Source organism: Marmota marmota, unplaced genomic scaffold (assembly GCF_001458135.2).
Source record: "Marmota marmota marmota unplaced genomic scaffold, marMar, whole genome shotgun sequence".
Classification (NCBI taxonomy): domain Eukaryota; kingdom Metazoa; phylum Chordata; class Mammalia; order Rodentia; family Sciuridae; genus Marmota; species Marmota marmota.
In genome coordinates, this window is record NW_025999990.1 from 46,159,694 (window position 1) to 46,179,887 (window position 20,194).

General features: G+C 38.3%; 1 protein-coding gene across 4 annotated transcripts in view; it reads right to left on the reverse strand.

Annotated features, from left to right (window-relative positions):
- Myom1 (myomesin 1) overlaps positions 1-20,194 on the reverse strand; it is a 139,136-nt gene that overhangs the window by 53,041 nt on the left and 65,901 nt on the right. For 3 of the 4 annotated variants that reach the window (XM_048806491.1, XM_048806490.1, XM_015482521.2), the window contains 6 exons: positions 13,741-13,865; positions 8,259-8,442; positions 7,423-7,597; positions 5,649-5,770; positions 3,842-4,132; positions 1,748-1,944 (listed from right to left, as the gene is read on the reverse strand). In XM_048806491.1, the coding sequence (XP_048662448.1) occupies positions 1,748-1,944; positions 3,842-4,132; positions 5,649-5,770; positions 7,423-7,597; positions 8,259-8,442; positions 13,741-13,865 (1,094 nt within the window). The remainder of the gene's footprint in view (positions 1-1,747; positions 1,945-3,841; positions 4,133-5,648; positions 5,771-7,422; positions 7,598-8,258; positions 8,443-13,740; positions 13,866-20,194) is intronic. The other variant, XM_015482520.2, reaches the window with a different exon arrangement.

A 20,194-nucleotide genomic window follows, 5' to 3' on the forward strand; every position in this document is an offset into this window, starting at 1 on the left:
TAAAAATATTTAAAAGTAATCAAGAAAGAACAAAAAAATTCATATAACAGGAATAATAAATAGAAAGTATAAAATAAAAGTTCACGTTTTGCTTTTTGCAGAGCTGAGAATCAAACTCAGGACCCTGAGGCATGTGTTCTACACCATACTACATCCCCAGGCCCAGAATTTAAAGAAAATCTGTAGTAACTTTAAATATTTCTAAATGACAAAGACTGTCATACAGGGAAAAAAATCTAACTGTATGCTATTTCTAAGAGACACATAAAAAACATAAAGTTACAGAAATATTGAAAATAATAAAATCAATTAAAAAAAGGAAATGAAAAGTTACATACCATGCAAATTCCAACCAAAAGAAAACCAGTGTACCAGTGTACTTATAATAATAACAGAAAATATAGACTTCAAGACAAAATGTATTCTTAATAATAAAGTCACTTTGTATGCATCTAATAAAGTCATTTCAAAATATGTAAAATGACATTTAAAATGAGTGAAGTTACAGCTCAACTAAGTGAGATTATCCTGCGATTTTCCCTGCCTGTACTGTCTTTGTCAGATATCAGTATCAAATTAATTCTAGTCTCAGGATAATCTCAATCACAACACAGAAGCAAAACCTAAATAATATTGACAATAAAATTTTGGTATATATAAGAAGAGTATATAATATAGACTGCATAATGTCCAAATACAATATATACCAGAAATGCAAGATTGTTTTGTTTTGTTCCCAATACTGAGGATTGAATCCAGAGGCACTTTACCAGTGAGTTACATTCCTAACCCTTTTAATTTTTTTTTTTGAGAAAGGGTCTTGTTAACTTGCCTGAGCTGGCCTCAAACTGGTGATCCTCCTGTCTCAGTTTCTGGAGTAGCTGAGATTAGATAATTACGAGAATTTACCACATTAAAATTAAAGGGAAAACTATGACCAGTTAACAGACTCAGAAAAGCATTTTTGAAAAATAGTTTAAATTCATTCTTGACAAATTGGGAACAGAAGAAAACTTCCTTTAATGGGCAATATCGTCTGCAGAACACCTTTAGCAAACAGAGTAAGTAATGGTGAAACGCTTGAAAACTTTTCTTTTAAAATAAGGATCAAAATAAAGATCGCGTCTAGAATGGCCAGCATCACCACTTCTACATTTCTATTCAACATGGAGCTAGAGGCTTTAGGCATAAAGTAAGGTAAGAAAATGAAGTAAAAGAAATAAAAATTGGGAATGAAGTAAATCATTATTTGCAGATAATATGACTATGTCTATAGAGAATCCAAAAAATGTACAGGTGATACATTAAAATTATATCTAGTGACATACTGCTTACATATTTTGTAAGTTTTGAAAGAAATTTCAGTTTTTGCAATAAGTATGCATTTAACAGTAAATATTCTGAGAAATTATGCTTATGTGTAAGAACCAGAAAATATAAATCCTGGGGCTGGGGATGTGGCTCAAGTGGTAGCGCGCTTGCCTGGCATGATTGAGGCACTGGGTTCAATCCTCAGCACCATATAAAGATAAAATAAAGATATTTAAAAAAAAAAAAGAAAAGAAAATACAAATTCTGCCTGGTTAGCCAAACTACTTGTATGGACTGAGGAATATTTTTCATAAAAGTCATGCCCATGCAGAGGATGGACACTGAAGAATGGACACAAGTCCTTTATAAGGAGTGGGTGCATGCAAGCACATCCTCATTCATAGGGCCTGTCACCCTAGGATGGTCACATGCTTACCTTGTATGCCTCGTCACTGACAGCCTTGATGTTGGCTTCTCTCCATTTTCCTGGTACCCCACCAATTACCTCACGATAGTTCACGTAATATCCAGTAATTTCTGCCCCTCCAGTCTTATCTGGTTGCTTCCATCCAAGAACCATCGAGTCACGAAAACTTTCAAGACAGGTGATGTCATAAGGTGGAGATGGTGCCGCTGTTGCAATATGAGTAGCTCATGAGTAAGAGAAATGCACGCATGATGCTGTACATATGAAACTTGTTTGGTGCCCTGAATGAAGGTCTTGCAGTATAAAATGAAAATGTGAGACTGACTGATCAGTAACTTGGTATTAGCATGAGAAGAAAATGGACACAAAGTAATAATCTCATTGCAATTGTTATTTCAAATATTTAAAAATAGTACAATATCCTGAAAAATGATTTTTCCCATAAGAAGAAAATTTTCCCAAGGTATACATTGTTGCTTCTTTATGTGGTTTGTTTTTATTTGCTCTCTGAGGAAAATGGAATGTGTACACCATTTCCTGTCGCAAATTGCGTATTTAGAATTTCCACATATTTCCAAATGTCTAGCACTTCATCATTCAGGAACACTTACCCTGGTGAGATCTTATAATTATGTAGGTTCTGTCTGCACTCAGGAAAAAAAATCTTATTTTGGAGCTCAAATGGATGCCACCTTTAAAAACTATTTTTTAAAAAGAAGGCACTATTTGCCATGTGACTTTCTCTTAGCAGATAATACTTTTTTTTGCCACATTATTATTTTTAAATTTTTTCTTATGCTGGGGAGGCAACCCAGGGCCACACACATGCTAGGTGAGTGAGTGCTCTGCCACTGAGCTACACCCCTAGCTCTTGTCACATCATCTTAAACTTGATGTTGGAACGTCATTCATGTAGCACAAAATACCATACGGCTGTCACTGTGTTTATTAGTGCCTAGCTAGAAAAATATTGGGAGGATATTTCAAAAGTCCTTCTACATTTATATGGCTATGCTAATCAACTTTTCACTTCACTTCTGAGCTTATTAGTTTTCAATGAAGAAAGAGAGGGTAAGGTGATAGAAATCCACCCAGCTATGCAATAGCATCAAAAATAATTCCATGAATATTTATTTGGATTATAGGAGATGAAGAAACAATCTCATTCTTATTCAAAAAGATCCTCAGAAAAGTGAAGATTTTTAAAATAAAATACATTTGTTTCTTCCCCCTACACTCACCAACTGCCTTCATAAACAGCTTTCTTTCCCTTTCTATTTCAGAGCCCTTGTGCATATGGACTCTCAACTGAAAATCCCATTCGTTTTCTTGAGTTAAAAGGACAAATAAATGTTAAAAAATAGAGGAAGTTATATAAGTGTGAGTGGGGGCAGAGAGAGGAGACAGACAGAAGCATTTAAAAATTTATCAGCATATGCTCAGCATTTCACTTGGATTAAGAAAAACATGGTCTCTTAGAATATATAAGGCACAGGTATCAGATATCCTAATCAGGTCATTGTCACCTTACTGACATCCGGGAGTGTGGACTGTGTATCATAGACTATGGCGCTATGTGATTATAATATCCTGTTAAGCTTTTCATGACAACTCAAAGAGATAATGATTTGAATTAAATGTGAATAGTCACTTGTAAACCTAAGAATGAGCAATAGAAGTTAATAACTATGATCCTGGTCACTTCTTGATGAAATAATTTTCCTGTACATGTACTGAACATGCGGACTCCAAAGAACCTCACATGGGCTCTAATATAAGTCCTTCCTGACCTTCTACGTCTCTTAGCAAAATGAGGCCACAGGTATGTCTGCCTGACAAACCAAAAAACAAAGCTCTGGAACCAAATTCCTCTAAACATTTTATCATTATTCAGCTCAAGGAATAATGCATAAATGTCTAACCCATCTCTGATTACTTTTATAATTCATTAGTCAACAGTATTTTGAATGGTTAGCTGAAAACATAACATTCAGAATCCACACTGATGGAAGTGAACACAGATGATGAAGAATGTGACCCGGACAATGAGAGGTGAGGACACTGATGGAGACAGATGGAACGGCTTGACTTTTCAATTCTCACCTACGAGGTCCTTCTTCCTTTTCTGGGGGTCAGACTGACTTTGCCCCTTGGGAGCTGCCTTCTGTGGTGGTGGGGACAGCTCTTCCTGAACTGTTTCACTTACTTTACTCACTTCTGTTTGGCCCAGGCTGGAAGGGCTACTGGGTGGTGAAGGTTTGTTAGGTTTGCTACTGGGCAAAGCAGCTTTCTGCAAGGTTGGTGGGGAGGCTCCATGCACGCCCCCCCTGGAGTCTGTTAGTCCATCAGGTGCATCACTCAGTTCAGGCCACACCTCTGGAGACACTCCTCCCCCTACAATCGCCAGATAACAACAGAAACGCTGTGAGCCTGGAGACGTGTACGTTGCTCTTAGGTAACAGAACAAACAGAAATAACATCAGGACTGCAAGCAGAGCAAAAACCATCTTGGTCTGACAGAAATCACTTGGATTTACAAGAAATAGGGAGAGCACACATTTCCCATAATGTACACCAGGAAACATTTCAACTTCTCCATATTCTGGAAAAAAGAAGAAATGAGAACAAAAAAACCACAGACATAGAACAGAAACCAGTTCTATTTGCAGAACCCAGAGGGTTTTTAGTTTATACAGAAAAACAAGTCTTAGACATTTCTTGAGATAGATAAGCTCTCTTATTCAACAGAACAGGAAAAAAAGGCAAGAGACATAATATTAAAAAAGTGTACAAGAGACATCATATGAAAGATCCTGATTTCATAACAGAATTGTATTCATTACTACAACAGGAATGACCTGTACCTCCCAACTTCAAGAAACATGTCTGCTATTGTCCATATTATTATAAAAAATACTAGAGGGTCAGGGCTTATGGCTCAGTGGTGGAATGCTTGCTTAGCATGTGTGAGGCACTGGGTTTGATCCTCAGAACCACATAAAAATAAATAAATAAAATAAAAAGTATTGTGTCCATTTATAACTAAAAAAAATTTAACAGAAAGGAAATACTAGAAAGTAATATTTGATATAATAGAAGACAACAGACATTAAATGATCTTTTATATATATATATGTGTGTGTGTGTGTGTATATATATATATATACACACACACACACACACACATATATATATATAGTGCTGGGCATTCAATTCAGGGCCTTGAGTATGCTAAGCATGTGCTCTACCACTGAGCTACACCACCAGCTCAATCTCTTTTTAATATGTTGCATATCACAGATTTTATTTTTGTTGGTCTGGATTACCCGGGTCCCTTCCTACTCTATCCAAAATTGGGAGGTACATCACACACATACATAGAATTATTTTATTACTGGTTTTATTCTGTTGGTTATTTTGCAAGCAGAGATGAAACATATGATTAAGCAACTACCTTACATGGATTCTAGAAGGGTTTGTAAGAAGCATGTTAGTGTACTGTTAGTGAAAACAAGCCAAGCTCTGTTGTAGATGAAATAGCTTTTGGGTACAAGATGATCTGGGTTATGGGTGATATACCACTTCATGGAATCAGGATGGCCCTCCACAGTCCCAGGATGAGCATGAAGTTAGAATGGAGTTTCACACAATGGAAAATATCTAAGGAAATGTGGAATTGTGAAGATGAAAAGGTTATAGATGTGCAGAATCTGGGTAAGTGATGAAGATCTGTCAATGACAGCTGTGGAAGGTTAGGTGTCACCTAAAGCCAAAGAAAATGATCATCTAAAGATGGAAGATGGAGCAGTATGAGAAGCTTTAGACAATTTCTGGAGGCTACGGTATCTTCTTTTATAATTTAGAGAAATTCACTTTTTTTTCCCTACCAAGTTATGCATAAGAAACTTACCAATAGCAGCTTTGACTTCAATAGCTTCTGAATCCTGGGAATATTCACTAAGTCCAGCTGCATTAACTGCTCTGACCCGGAAAATATAACTCTGACCAGTCACCAATCCATGACAGGTAAATCTAAAAGGGAAAGAAAGTTTCAAAAAGACTTTCCTAGGAAGAAAATTAGGGAAGATGATTACTAGTTTAGTTGAATGGTCTGAATTTATGAAAATGATCCATTTTTCAAAAGGAAGAAAAGATCTGTAGAGAGATTCAGGTAACACATGTACTTTAGACAAGAAGGCAATTAAATCAATTTTTAAAACTGTCAAAAAATGAGGACTCCTGGTTTTTCCCTTAATATTCACCAGTATAATGGGGATAATAACACCTACATAAAAATTTCATGTAAAGATTAGCTATAAAGTAGAAAAAATATCATTACAGGGTCTAGCATACGTGAGGTATTTAATAAATAATAGGTGGCATTAATGTTGTTATTATTAATGGCTATTTCAGGCATATGCTTATGACTATAAGGCATTGACTGCTCTTCATCACAGAGACTGTCTCCCTACATGCCAAAGAAGGTACAATTACTTGAGAATTACCCTGGAATCTGATAATAAGGTGAAAAATGATTTCCAGAATTACTATTTAGATGTAAGTATGCAATAATGAGATGGGAATCCACAGGCAGTTTCACACATACAACAACCTTACTCTCCAATTGCTCTCATGGCTATAAATAGCTGTTTCATGAATCACTGTAATATTTAAATCCATCTAAGAACTGTAGCTTGAGGAAATAACAGGTCTGCTAATGACTGTATTACTTTTAGCTTGTTCAAATATTTATAAAGGCAGCCAGTCTTTCAGTGCTTAGGGTCAGCTTGGTTCTGCCAATATTTATTGAGCCCTCAAGTGTTAGGGGCGCTGAGATATTGTGGATATGACCTTTAAGCAGCTCCGGTCTGTTTGTAGAAGGGCAGACTCTGCTACCCTCATGAACGCTCCTGAAAAGCCCCAGGAAAATGCTGGAGAGCATAGACATTGTGTTGTAAGAAATGAATATTTTACAAAATATATTTCCTTCTCCCATTCTCTCATTTTCTACAAAAGAACCAATTCATCCTATGAGGTCGTTGACCTCAGAAGAGGCCCACGCCAGAAATTGCCCCCCAAGCCCATCTGATCCCCCTCTCAGACTGGTTCTAAATCAAAGGAAGCTCAGAGTGTGGGTGCAGAATTCACCACCAGTTTAAAAGCTGGTTGAGAATACAGTTGACAACAACACCAAAAAATGACCCTCCCCACGTTAAAAACAGAGACAATGAGGTGGCAAAGCATCCAGAATGTCCCTGTGTTGCTGTTTCTTATGTCAGCTTAGCATAGGATTTAATCATGGTGATGCTTAGAATTAGTAAAATGGTGATAGTTTTCTGTTCACGTATGTTTGGTAAAGCCTATTAGGTCCTTGGAATCTGGTATCTCATTCCCTATTGAAGCCCTGAACAGAGGGGGAAGAAAGAAAGAAATAATAAAAAGAAATAGAATCAGAAAAGAGGTATAAAACGAACTCTCAGAAGAGCTGCCATGGTTTCTAAGTGTTCAACATTAGAAGCCAAACTTTTCGTCCCAAATGTACTCCATTCGACATGCTCCATTTTAAATGGATTTGGATATTTAAAGGAGATGTGTGGTATTTTTCTCTTTCTTAATCTCCCTTCATTAGATGTTTGTGCTGCAGTTTGGGCCCCCAGTGGCTCTAAAACACCCCATTTAATTACCGTGAGCCCTTTACAGGGTTGTTGTTGCAGGGCTCCCACTTGCCAGAGCCAACGATGCTTGACTCGATGTAGTATCCGACCAGCTCTTGGGCATCTTTGGACTCCTCCCAGGAAACCACCACTGAGGTGTCTGTGTTTCTGCTTGGGATGATTTTGCCAGGGGGCTTGGGGATATCTGAGTAAGGAGAAAAATGGTAATAAAACCCAGGATGGTTTGGAAAAATTAACCTCATCACATCTGCATAAACACACACATATGGAAATTGTAAATAAATAATTATGTCAATAATCTGCTTTATTTCATAATATATTTGTTAAGGCAGAAAAATTTTAAGTGCTAATTTGGGAGCATCAACTAAATTTACATGCACTTTAGAAAAACTGGGGAAGTTTACTTTTTATAAACAAAAATAATGAATTTTTATTCAATAGATAGGCCAAGTACAACCATCAATTAAATATATGAGAGAAGGATGTCACCATTTTTATCTGTGTGTGTGTGTGTGTGTGTTATAAGACCCAAATGGAAGGGTTAGAAAGGAAGAAATAACAAAAAAGAATCAGAAAATAGCTATAAAATGAACTCTGAATAGATGACATTATGTGTGTTTCCAAGTGTTTAACATTGCAAGTAAATCTCTTTCCCCAAATGTACTGCACTAGATGTATTCAGTTTTAAATTCGTTTAGATATTTAAAATAAATGCTCAGTTATGTATTTATATACACACAGACACTGTGGGTATATGCACGTATGCATACTAACTCCATTTATGCTTTGGAATGTTCTCTTGGAGTAAATAAGTTCACAGTTGCTCCATCTGAGGCTACACTTACCAAGTTTGTCCCCTACCACAGTCACGTCCGTCGCCTCTGAGGGTTCCCCAACTCCTGCAGAGTTGGAGCAGCGCACTCTGAAGCGGTAGGATTTCCCCTCGGCCAAGTCGAAGAGGGCAAAGCGTGGAGACTTCACTGGGAGTTCTGTGTTCACCCGCTGCCAGTTTTCTGTTCCCGCGTCACACTGCAGCAAGAACAGGGACCCCCATTGAAAGCCCACAGAGTACAAAGGGGGCTCCATTGAGGACAGGCATCTCCAAGTTTTATTTACCTGCCAACACACTGCCACCTGCTCCTAAGTTAGACTGGAGGAAAGAAGAAAGTGGGCCCAGGATTCTCTATACCAAAGGGGCTTTGACAAGCTTGGGACTTTTAAGACTTCACTTCCTTTATTAAGCAAATCGATCTACTTAAAGAAGTTTTTATTTCAAGGATAGTTTGGAGTCAGGTATTTTTATAATACATAGAGCAGATAATTAAATGTAATATGCTGTATCATATAAATTTTCATGACATTGTTGTAAGCTGTATTATTTTAATTGAGCATTATTTAGTGACTCATAACATCATTCAGGTCCTGTGCTCAAATAACCACGTGTCTTCAGAGAGGCTGCTTCAATCACCAGATCCCATCGCCAATTTAAAAAGAATTCTTGTTTTTGTTTTTTTTTTTAACATCACTCTATCCCTTGCCCTACTTTATTTCTCTCCAAAACATGTATTCCTATTTGAAATTGAATAACTTATTTGTTGTCTCCTCCACTGGAAAGTATATTCCATGAATTTAGAGAGCTGTTGAATTCACTACTCTAATCCAGAGCCTAGAACTGTTTCTGGCACATAGTAATCAACTTTTTTAGTCTGAATGAATGAGTGAAATTCAAAGAATGTGCGCTTTTTATTCTTGCACAAATTTTAGGGTAAGTCATGGGAAAACTAATTTAAAGAGATTTACTCTTAAAATTAAAATGATGCAGAGTGACATAGAAATCCTTAAATGGAGAATGTGGTGAGATTTGGTAGAGAATATAGTAAGAAAACTGTCAGAATTCTTCAGTGAGCCTTTCTTTCTCCTAGTCTACTTCCAAATGCATCCAAGGTCAGCAGAAGCAGAGATTTCTAAAATCTTGCCTGATTTTGCTACAGATATTTTTAAGGGTTTCAAAAGATTTTTCCAGAAATCCAGATTTTGTGACAGATTAACCAGCTGTCAAAGGTGACATATTTGGGGCATATAAGTTTACTAGAACATTATTCAGCATAATCTTCACTGTCTTGACTGGAGGTGTGGAATGATAGAAGGGACCCAAAGACATGGGTCTGATCCTAGTTGTGTTAATAATGAGCTACATGACCTTGGAAAATCTCATGAATGCTTTTGGTCTGGGTTTCATCATCTGTAAAATAGGCAGATTTAGTAAGGCAACCTCTAAAGTCCCTTGCATTGTCTTTTAGGATAATGTGTCATTTGTCTGTGTGATCTACTGCCTACTGAAGGGTAACTTTGTCTCAGACATTTAATTTTTTAGTTTATAGTTGTGTTTTGACATATCCCCCCCAGGGGGATATTTCCTTAAGCAATTATTGGTCGTTTATACTTTCATAATAAAAAATAATAGCTGTCTTTTGTTAGGTTAAGAACTTTATATTGTTATAACTTTGCCCCTCTCAATGATGCTTTTGAAGTTCTCAAGAGATTGAATTCAGGAAGATTGAAAGGCAGCTTGTGAAATACAGGTTCAGTATTCCTTATTTGAAATGCTTGGAACCAGAAGTGCCTCAGATGTTGGAATTTTTTGGATTTTTGGAAAACTTGCATAGACTTTATTGGTTAAGAATCCTCTATCTGAAAACCTAAAATCCAAAACATTTTGAGCATCATGTTGGCTCATGATTTTGGATTTTCAGATTATGAATGTTCAACCTGTGGTTGGATTTGTGGATCTGAGCCAGACTGCCCAGGTTCAAATCCTAGCTCAGGCTCATGCTTGCTGTGTGATGGTAGACAAATGATATATCCCATCAATATCTTAATTCTCTCATCTACAAAATAACTATAATGAAAATAAAACTATGAACCTCAAAGGGTTACTTTAAGAAGTCAGTGGGTTAACATGTAGAAAAGTTCCAGGCCTATGGCAAACACTGTTTTCATTCCTGTGGATAGAAACAGAGCCTGGCAAGTGATATAGTCCTTATCTCGGACAGGACTGTATTTTTGATAGGGGAATGAGGGAAAGAGCTCAAGATGTAAGATACACAAGGAAAAAGTCGGGGGCTGAAAAGAATATAGGATAGGGACGGTTGGAGTGCAGAAATGGATTTATCTGATTCCCGCACTAATAAAACAATCAATCTCAATCATTTTAGGGATCACAGATATGGCATAACTAGTTGGCTGCAGGCCTGTAGACAGGTTCATGTTCTATGTGCATGCAAATCCCAGGTGAAAAGTTCCATGAGAAAATGCAAGTATAGGACTAACCCAAGAGCCAGTACTGCCAGATGCATGAACATTCTGGAAATGGAAATACACCATGGGGCAGAAGTAATTCAGCAAAAATAATTTTAGACTCAGCTCAGAATGGTTTGTCATTTAGACAGTTCTGTAAACACCCCCAAGTCTTTGGACACGTTCTACATCGCCAATGTCTCAGCATCGTGGGTGTTCTGTAAAAGTGGACTACACCCCATGCAGCTTCTCAAATCAACATGGTACCCATGAATGTCCACTTCTATCCAAATGGGTGGGCTGGTGGAAGATACTTAACATCTTTAATCACAGGTTCATATGTATTTAGGTCTAGGTAAGTGAAAGACTTTCATGGAGAAATTAGAGTTGATGTGACCAGAGGAAACATTCAACAGAAGCCAGTGTTGACTCCTCAGAAAATGCCTCAGAATTGGGTTGTTGTGCTTTGTTATCACAGGAACGATGGTAATTACTGTCACAGAGGTTATTCAGAACTCCCTGTGTATCATTTCAAAGAGATGAAGAGCAGGTGTGTGTTAAACACCCCCAGGAAATGAACATTTATTTATCTACCACTCTATTCTTGCCCTCTATTAAACAAACAAGCAAACAAAAAAAGCTCAGAATGCTACTTGGGTTTTATTTTATTTGAGGCTAATATCTAGAAAATATAACTATGGACATATAAATGTTAAATATTACTTTTGTAAAACCAGACTCTTTGTTTAAAAAAAATATTTTTGTAGTTTTGATAGAACTTTATTTTATTTATTCATACCCAGTGCTGAGAATCGAACCCAGTGCCTCACACATGCCAGGCAAGTGTGCTACCACTGAACCCCAGCGCCAGCTCCAGCCCCCCCAAAACCAGACTCTTTTGGGAAATATCCATGTTCATGTGGAAGAGATGATCAATTTATGGTTATCAGTTTGCTAGGGATAAGAAGGAAGAGAGGAATGCAGCTTAAAGACATGAGCTAAACATGAGGAAAGTAATTAATAAAGGGAAATTATGGAGCTGGGCACTGTGGTGTATACTGTAATCCCAGCAACTCGGGAGGCTGAGGCAGGAGGATTGAGAGTTCAAAGCCAACCTCAGCAACTTAGCAAGACACTTAAAAACTCAGTGAGATCCTGTCTCTAAATAAAATAGTAAAAAAGGGCTGGGGATGTGGCTCAGTAGTTAAGCACCCCTTAATTGAAATGGGTTCAATTCCTGGTACAAAAAAAAAAAAATGGAAATCCTGGACACTTGCATTTTTAGCTCTCCTATAATTTTGTCAAGGGCCATTGATTTGAAATAAATAAAAGACCAAAAGATATCTCTATGTTGTTTTTATGTTGCTGCCTAATTTACAGATGGTTATGAAATTTATTCTCTTGCAATAATTGTCAGGGAAGGTGACCTAATAGATTTTCTGAAATTGAATTGATATTCAATTCTGATGAATAAGCATTCAAGATAAAAGAGGAAAATTATTTGCACTCCGTATTTATGTGAAAAAAGGTCCTTCTATGATTTTGCTATCAAAGTAAAATGTAAATTATAAGTTTTCATGCTAGTATACAATTTTATAAAAATAAAATTTGAAAGTGCAAAGGCTGGTTTCATTTACTGTTCAAAAAATAGGCCAGGCATGGTGGTGCACACCTGTAATCTCAGCAGTTTGGGAGGCTGAGGCAGGAGGATCACAAGTTCAAAACCAGCCTCAGCAATGTAGTGAGGCACTAAGCAACTTAGCGAGACCCTGTCTCAAAATTAAAAAAAAAAAAAAAAAAAAAAGGCCGGGGATGTGGCTCAGTGGGTAAGCACCCCCAGGTTTGTTTAATCCCCAGTACAAAACAAAAACAGAACCAAAAAAACCAAGAACCAACCATCAACCAACCAAAAAAGTGCATCATCACTACCAATAAAAATGTAAATGTTCTAATATATAAGACAAAAAGTATTTTGTTTTATCTTCTCAATTATACCCTAATCATATGTGGGTTTTTTTGTTTGTTTGTTTGAGGTACTAGGGATCGAACACAATGCCTTATGCATGCTAGGTTAAGTGTTCTACCACTGCAATCTCCCCATCCCTCATAAAAATTTTCTTAACAAATGGATTTTGAGCCTCATGTTAAGCAAACTCCTTAAACATCCTTTTCAAGAAGCCATGATCCTGTGAACCAGGGATTTCTTGCATCCCTTTGACCTGGGCCTTACCTGAAGGCTCTCCTGTGTTTCCATACTGGCAACTGGATCCGTTTCCCCAATCCTGTCCTGCAGGTTGACTCTTTTCCTTTTGCTGGGCATCAATGCTTATCAGAACTCCCCTTGAACAGGGGTGTATGATTGATTGACATTTCATCCTCATCCATTTCACTCACTCTAGGCCTTCATTGTATGTGACCCTCCCTAGTGTTCTGATCCTCAACACAAGTGTGTTTGTGAGAAAGAACTCTCCAGTGTCTTTGGTGGTTTTGTCATCCCTGACCCCACTCTACTCTCTGCACTTAGAGTAATGCTAGCTGAGCATGGTGGTGAGTGAGGGCTTGCTATGCTCAACTCTCCCTCTTGTTTGAAAGTAGTGCAACTTCTCTATTCCTCTGACCTATCTACCCCATTGATGTTCATTCCCTATCACACAAGGTCAAGTGGTAGAGGAATGAAGATCCCTTAACACAGAAAGGGAGACAGAAAATCTCCAGAAAAATGCCATCATAAAGGCAATCTACAATTTCAGGAATACTTCTTTTTCCTATAGGAGACATGATTTGGGATCTGTAGTCCTCTTAAGAGTTTATGGGTGAGGCTTTAAGTTCCATAAGTCCCCTGAGACAAGAAGACTTTCAGGCAAAGTTCTACAAGATATACATCTTTCTATGGAGAGTTCATGGTTGTAAGGACGTAGAGTTCAGGATATCCCCCTTTTCTTCTCCCTCAGTTCACTGTTCCCACAACTTTACTTCTAAAAAAAAAAGTCTGGGAAGTGGCACAAAGTAACCTTGATTCTGGAGTCTTACCTTTTCCACAAAGTACATGATGCCCTCATGGCCACGCTGGCCAGGGGGCTTCCAGCTTAGTACCACGTAGCTCCTGGTGGCCTCAGTGACAGAGAGGTTGGTGGGAGGCCCAGGAATAATACCCTCTGAAAAACAACAAGGACAAGTGAGCATACCATCTGGGTGGCCTGGGACCCTCAGAGAGTCCTAAGATGCTTCTGTCCTCTGGGAGGAATCATTAATTATGGCTCCACCGTATAAAGAAGTACCTTGTCTCTAAACATCTCCCTGAAACATCATTCATTCAATTGTTAGATGCCATTGAGTATTTAGCACACAGACCTGAGGAGCCTGGGACACGGTTTTTGTCTTTGAGTTGTTTATACTTGAGTTGATGAAAACAGAAGCTGAACAGCACAGCAAGTGGGAGCTTAGGTGCTGAAGGTCGTGAAGGTCGTGAAGAAGTGCGTGCTGAAGTCTGCGGTGTGTCACGAGGGGGTGGGGTTTGATTCTGTCATCCTTTATTGGTACTGGCACTCCCAGTGAGCTCAGCTGATTCCTTTGGTGCCTCCTTTCAGTTTCAGTGAAGTGCCTATCTCTGTCCCACCCACTAGCCTTGAGGCACTTACTTAACGTTGACCTTTGGTATCTACGTATTTTCAGACCCTCACTCTCTGCCTAATAAGAAAGGCCAGTTTTGCCAGCACGATGGCGCAGGCCTATAATCCCAGTGGCTCTGGAGGCTGAGACAAGAAGACTGCAGGTTCAAAGCCAGCCTCAGCAATGGTGAGGCACTAAGCAGCTCAGTGAGACCCTGTCTCTGAGTAAAATACAAAATAGGGCTGGGAATGTGGCTCAGTGGTTGAATGCCCCTGAGTTCAACCGCTGGAAGAAAGAAAGAAAGAAAGGAAGGAAAGAAAGAAGGAAGGAAGGAAGGAAGGAAGGAAGGAAGGAAGGAAAGACCAGCTTTACCATAACTTCAACTATAAACCCAACTCTGCTGACCTTGGCTTCTGCTTACCTGGTCAAAGGATTTTGTTCTCCACCTTGTTTTAATCTCTGAGCCAGTGGAAACCCTGCCTATGGAGAGTTCATTTGGGTCTAAACTCTAGATACCCTGGGACTGCCAGGATCTGGGTACTCCTGAAATCTGTCCTTTCTTTCTCTGTGACTTTTCCAACCCCATTCTCATAACTTCTAATTTTCTACCCAGCTAGGACTGCCAGAAACAATAGAGGGTGTCTTGTAATTTTGTTTGCCAAATTGGTACATTTGTTTATTTAATATAGTTGCTGCCTTGGCAGACGTTTTTAGGTCTGACATAAGTTGTTCGATACCCGGTTGTACCCAGTCCTGTCTGGCCTAATTGAAACTTTGCCCTGCTGTGTGGTTGTTTGTGATAGAGCCTACTTGTTCCTCATCTCACTGACCCAAACTCAACATACCCCTCAGATGCTAACCACAATAAAATCTGATGATCAAAATCAAAGTCATGTAAATAAATTCCCCTTTCTTTGTGTTCTCTTTAAACTCACCAATCTACAACACTTGTAGGAATGCCTATGGACTTTAACAAGGGCATAATCCTACAAGTCTCTTCCTTCTTGCATGATGCTCTTGTTCCTTCTCTTGTTTAGGTTAACCTTGTTGAGTTCCCCACCACCTAACAAAAGCAATTCTTAAAAAGATTAAATTGTTTTCCCAGATAAAGCTCAAGTGTATTTCTACAAATATAAAAAATATCCAGCACCAAACAAATGTCTGGCACCTAATAAACAATTACCAACTATGAAAAGAAACATGAAAACATGATCTCTAATGAGGAGAAGAATCAATCAACAGAAGCAAAACAAGAAAAGCTGCTGATTATAGAATCAGTATCTGTGAATTGCTGAACAAGATTAAGTAGACAAGGACACGGAAACAGCAATAAAAACACTCCACAGGCTCAAGAGAGTAAGGATTGAATGAACATAGCAACAGGGAGCTGTGGGACATTTCAAGTGGTTTCAAGTGGCATGTAGTCAGAGTTCCTGAAGAAGAAAAGACAAGAAAGAGCAAGTAAAAATCTTCCAGAGCTAATAACAAATACAAACTCACAGGTCCTAGAAACTCTTTGTATATGAAGAAAACTACACAAATGCAAATCATAATCAAATTTCTAAAACCAGTAATAAAGAGAATCTTGGTAACAGATAGAGAAAAAAGACATAACACCTATCCAGAAACAGAAATAATAACAGCAGTCATTCTTATAGTGCAGATCTGCATGACAATGGACCAAGCTCCTAAATACTGAAAGAAAACTGTCAGTCTAAAACTCTATATTCAGTGAAGATGTTTTTCAAAAAAGGTAAAACAGAGACTCTAAAAAAATATACAATAGATAAAATAATTTATAACTATAGACCTGCAATATAAGAAAGTTAAAGGAAGTGGTTCAGGTAGAAAGAAAGTCTTAATAGAATCTGAAAAGTGGGAGATTGGAAGATGGTGGTGAATAGAGTGCACCACCCCCGTGTACCGCGTCACTGTGCAGGTGAATAACAAGTTAGAACAGCCAAAAGCTATCTTGTTAGGAATCTCCAGCAAAATTGGGGTGCACCGAAACCTAGAGGAAGGATTTCCATCACCCGAGGATCGGTTACTGGGGCTCAACCGCGAGTGAACCCTGCGCCCGGAGATTCAGGCTGTTTGATCGGCGGCCCGCCCCACTGCTAGAGACTGTGGCCCACCGAGAAACGGCGTGTCAGCAGTGCAGAGGAACAGTGCTGCAGATGCTGTGGGGTCCTGCCGGCTGTGCCCTCACTGTGCTTCGGGCTGAGTTCTGGGTTTGAGACGGGGGAAGGAAGCGGTCCAGTTCTGTCCTCCACACGGGACAGTCCACCGAGGAAGCCAGCGGCCACCATCTTGGAGAGCTGATGTCACCATCGCCAGTTTCCGACAGAATGCAGCACGTTCAGCGATAGAACAGGTGTGTGCCATTTAGCCCATCTCCCATACAGCGGGAAATCGCATAAAATCTCTCCCCGGCTGTCTGGGGGTGTGATTAACAGAGTGAGCGTGAATAGAGGCGGGGGGAAAGGCACCTGATCTCCAACTCCCCCCTCCCACCAGCGGCGAAAACGAAACCTGTCTCGCTAGCTCTCGGAGGAGGGGCTAGCGGAGGGAATCAAAACAATAAGGTGCCAGTTCCCAATAGCTGCGCCCCACGTCCAGGAAACTGCAGGCCCAGAGTGTAGCTTGAACTGCCGAGAGGTATCACACTGGGAAAGGCCTGGCTGGCAGGAGAAGTGACGAGACTAGAGACCAGGAATAAACCTAAGCTAATGGGTTTTGAGAGACACCAGGTGGGGGAGGAGGGAGCGGCCTCACACGGATTGTTTCCTACAGCCTGAGGGCAAAATCTTGGCCCAGAAGGCACAGCACCACCTACTGGAAGCGAAGAAAATAGAAGCCTAACAGTGCGTTTTTTTTTCTTTCTTTTTTAAATTTTTTAACCTTAATTTTTTTAAATTATTTTTTTAATTGTAATTTTTATTTAACTGCATTTTATTATTTTTTTATCATTTCTTTTTCTTTTCTATTCTTTTCTCTTTCTTTCTTCTCTTCCTCTCTCTTTCTTGGTTTGCTTCCTAACCTTTTCCCCATCTTTCCTCTTAAGCATGACCACCCAGATTACGTACAACTTACTAAATGCAAATAGATGAATTCTACGAATTGGTCTATAGTCCGCCTAGGCCCTTAACTACCCCCAAGTACTCCTGTCTATTCTCTTGTTAATATCTGCCTGCATTTGAGCAACCCCCCAAAGAAGCTAACATATACTAACCTCCATACCATCAAATCACCCGACCTTAACATAAAATCCTAGGTTCAAACCTCAATTCTCTATATGCCATCAAAATCTGTAGGCCTTTAATGAAACTAATGAATTTACCTTAAATCACAATTAAATCCAACATCTCTAAACATTGTCTCCCAACACAAAGGAGAGATATTGGAACTATAAAAACCAAAACAAATTTAAAGGAGAAAACATAAACACAGCAGTCAAACAGAGTTGGAAAGTAACGTGAGCACCATGAAAAAACAAGGGAAAAAAGGATTATAAACAATGCAGGACAACTTAAATTCACAGGAGAACCTAGAGGCATCAGAAAAATGGACAGAGAAAGAACTCAAGGCATACCTAACTCAGATGGAACAGAATCTTAGAGAAGACATTAGACAGCAAGTTCAAACAATGAAAGGATACTTTGAAAATGAATTACATAAGCAAATTCAAATGGCAAAGAATGAGCTCTACCAGGAGACAGAGATTTTAAAAAAAAATCAAACAGTAATTCTAGAAATGCAGGAAACCATAAACCAAATTAAAAACTCAAACGAGAATATTACAAATAGACTAGATCAAATAGAAGTCAGAACATCAGATAATGAAGACAAAGTTTATCAACTTGAAAAGAATATAGTCAACACAGAAAGGATGCTAAGGAATCACGAGCAATCCATCCAATAGACATGGGATGTCATAAAAAAAACAAACTTGAGAGTCATTGGGATAGAAGAAGATATAGAGGTTCAAACCAAAGGAATGAACAATCTATTGAATGAAATAATCTTAGAAAACTTCCCAAATATGAAAGATGGAATGGATTGCCAAATCCTGGAAGCCTACAGGACCCCAAACATACAAAACTGTAATAGACCAACTCCAAGACACATAATTATGAAGATATCCAACATACAGAACAAGGAGAGAATATTAAAAGCTACGAGAGAAAGGAGGCAGATTACATTCAGGGGTAAACCAATTAGGTTAACGGCTGAATTTTCATCACAGACGTTGAAAGCGAGAAGATCCTGGAACAACGTATTTCAAACGCTGAAAAATAATGGATTCCAACCAAGAATACTGTATCCAGCAAAATTAAGCTTCAGATTTGACAATGAAATTAAAATATTTCACGATAAACAAAAGTTAAAAGAATTCACAGCCAGAAAACCAGCACTGCAAAGCATTTCGAGCAAAACACTACAAGAAGAAGAATTGAAAAACAGCACCCAAAACCAACAGTGGGAGGTAACACAGTAAAGGGAAGAAAAAAAAATAACCAAAAAGGAAAAACTAGCCATATTAAAATAAATAAATAAATAAGCATGACTGGAAGTACAAATCATATATCAATAGTAACCTTAAACGTTAATGGCTTAAATTCACCAATCAAGAGACATAGGCTAGTAACCTGGATTAAAAAAACAAATCCAACAATATGCTGCCTTCAGGAGACTCATATGATAGGAAAAGACATACACAGGCTGAAGGTGAAAGGTTGGAAAAAATCATACCACTCACATGGTCCTCAGAAGCAAGCAGGAGTGGCCATACTCATATCAAATAAAACCAACTTCAAACCTAAGTTAATCAAAAGGGATAAAGAAGGACACTATATACCGTTAAAAGGAACCATCCACCAACAAGACATAACAATTATCAATTTGTATGCACCAAACAATGGTGCTGCAACGTTCATAAAACAAACTCTCCTCAAGTTCAAAAGTCAAATTGACCACAACACAATAATAATGGGTGACTTCAACACACCGCTCTCGCCATTAGACAGATCCTCCAGACAAAAGCTGAATAAAGAAACTATAGAACTCAATAACACAATCAATAACCTAGACTTAACCGACATATATAGAATATATCAACCATCATCAAGTGGATACACGTTCTTCTCAGCAGCACATGGATCCTTCTCAAAGATAGATCATATATTATGCCATAGGGCAACTCTTAGTAAAGATAAGGGTGTGGAGATAATACCATGCATCTTATCTGATCATAATGCAATGAAACTGGAAATCAATGATAAAAGAAGGAAGGAAAAATCCTCCATCACCTGGAAAATGAACAATATGTTACTGAATGATCAATGGGTTACAGAAGACATAAAGGAGGAAATCAAAAAATTCTTAGAGACAAATGAAAATACAGACATAACATATCGGAATCTATGGGACACAATGAAAGCAGTTTTAAGAGGGAAATTCATTGCCTGGAGTTCATTCCTCAAAAAAAGAAAAAAACCCAACAAATAAATGAACTCACACTTCATCTCAAAATCCTAGAAAAGGAAGAGCAAAACAACAGCAAATATAATAGAAGGCAAGAAATAATTAAAATCAGAGCAGAAACCAACAAAATTGAAACAAAAAAAAAACATTGAAGAAATTGATAAAACTAAAAGTTGGTTCTTCGAAAAAATAAATAAGATCGACAGACCCTTAGCCATGCTAACGAAGAGAAGAAGAGAGAATTCAAATTACTAACATACGGGATGAAAAAGGCAATATCACAACGGACACTACAGAAATACAGAAGATAATTAGAAATTATTTTGAAACCCTATATTCCAATAAAATAGAAGATAGTGAAGATATCGATAAATTTCTTAAATCATATGAT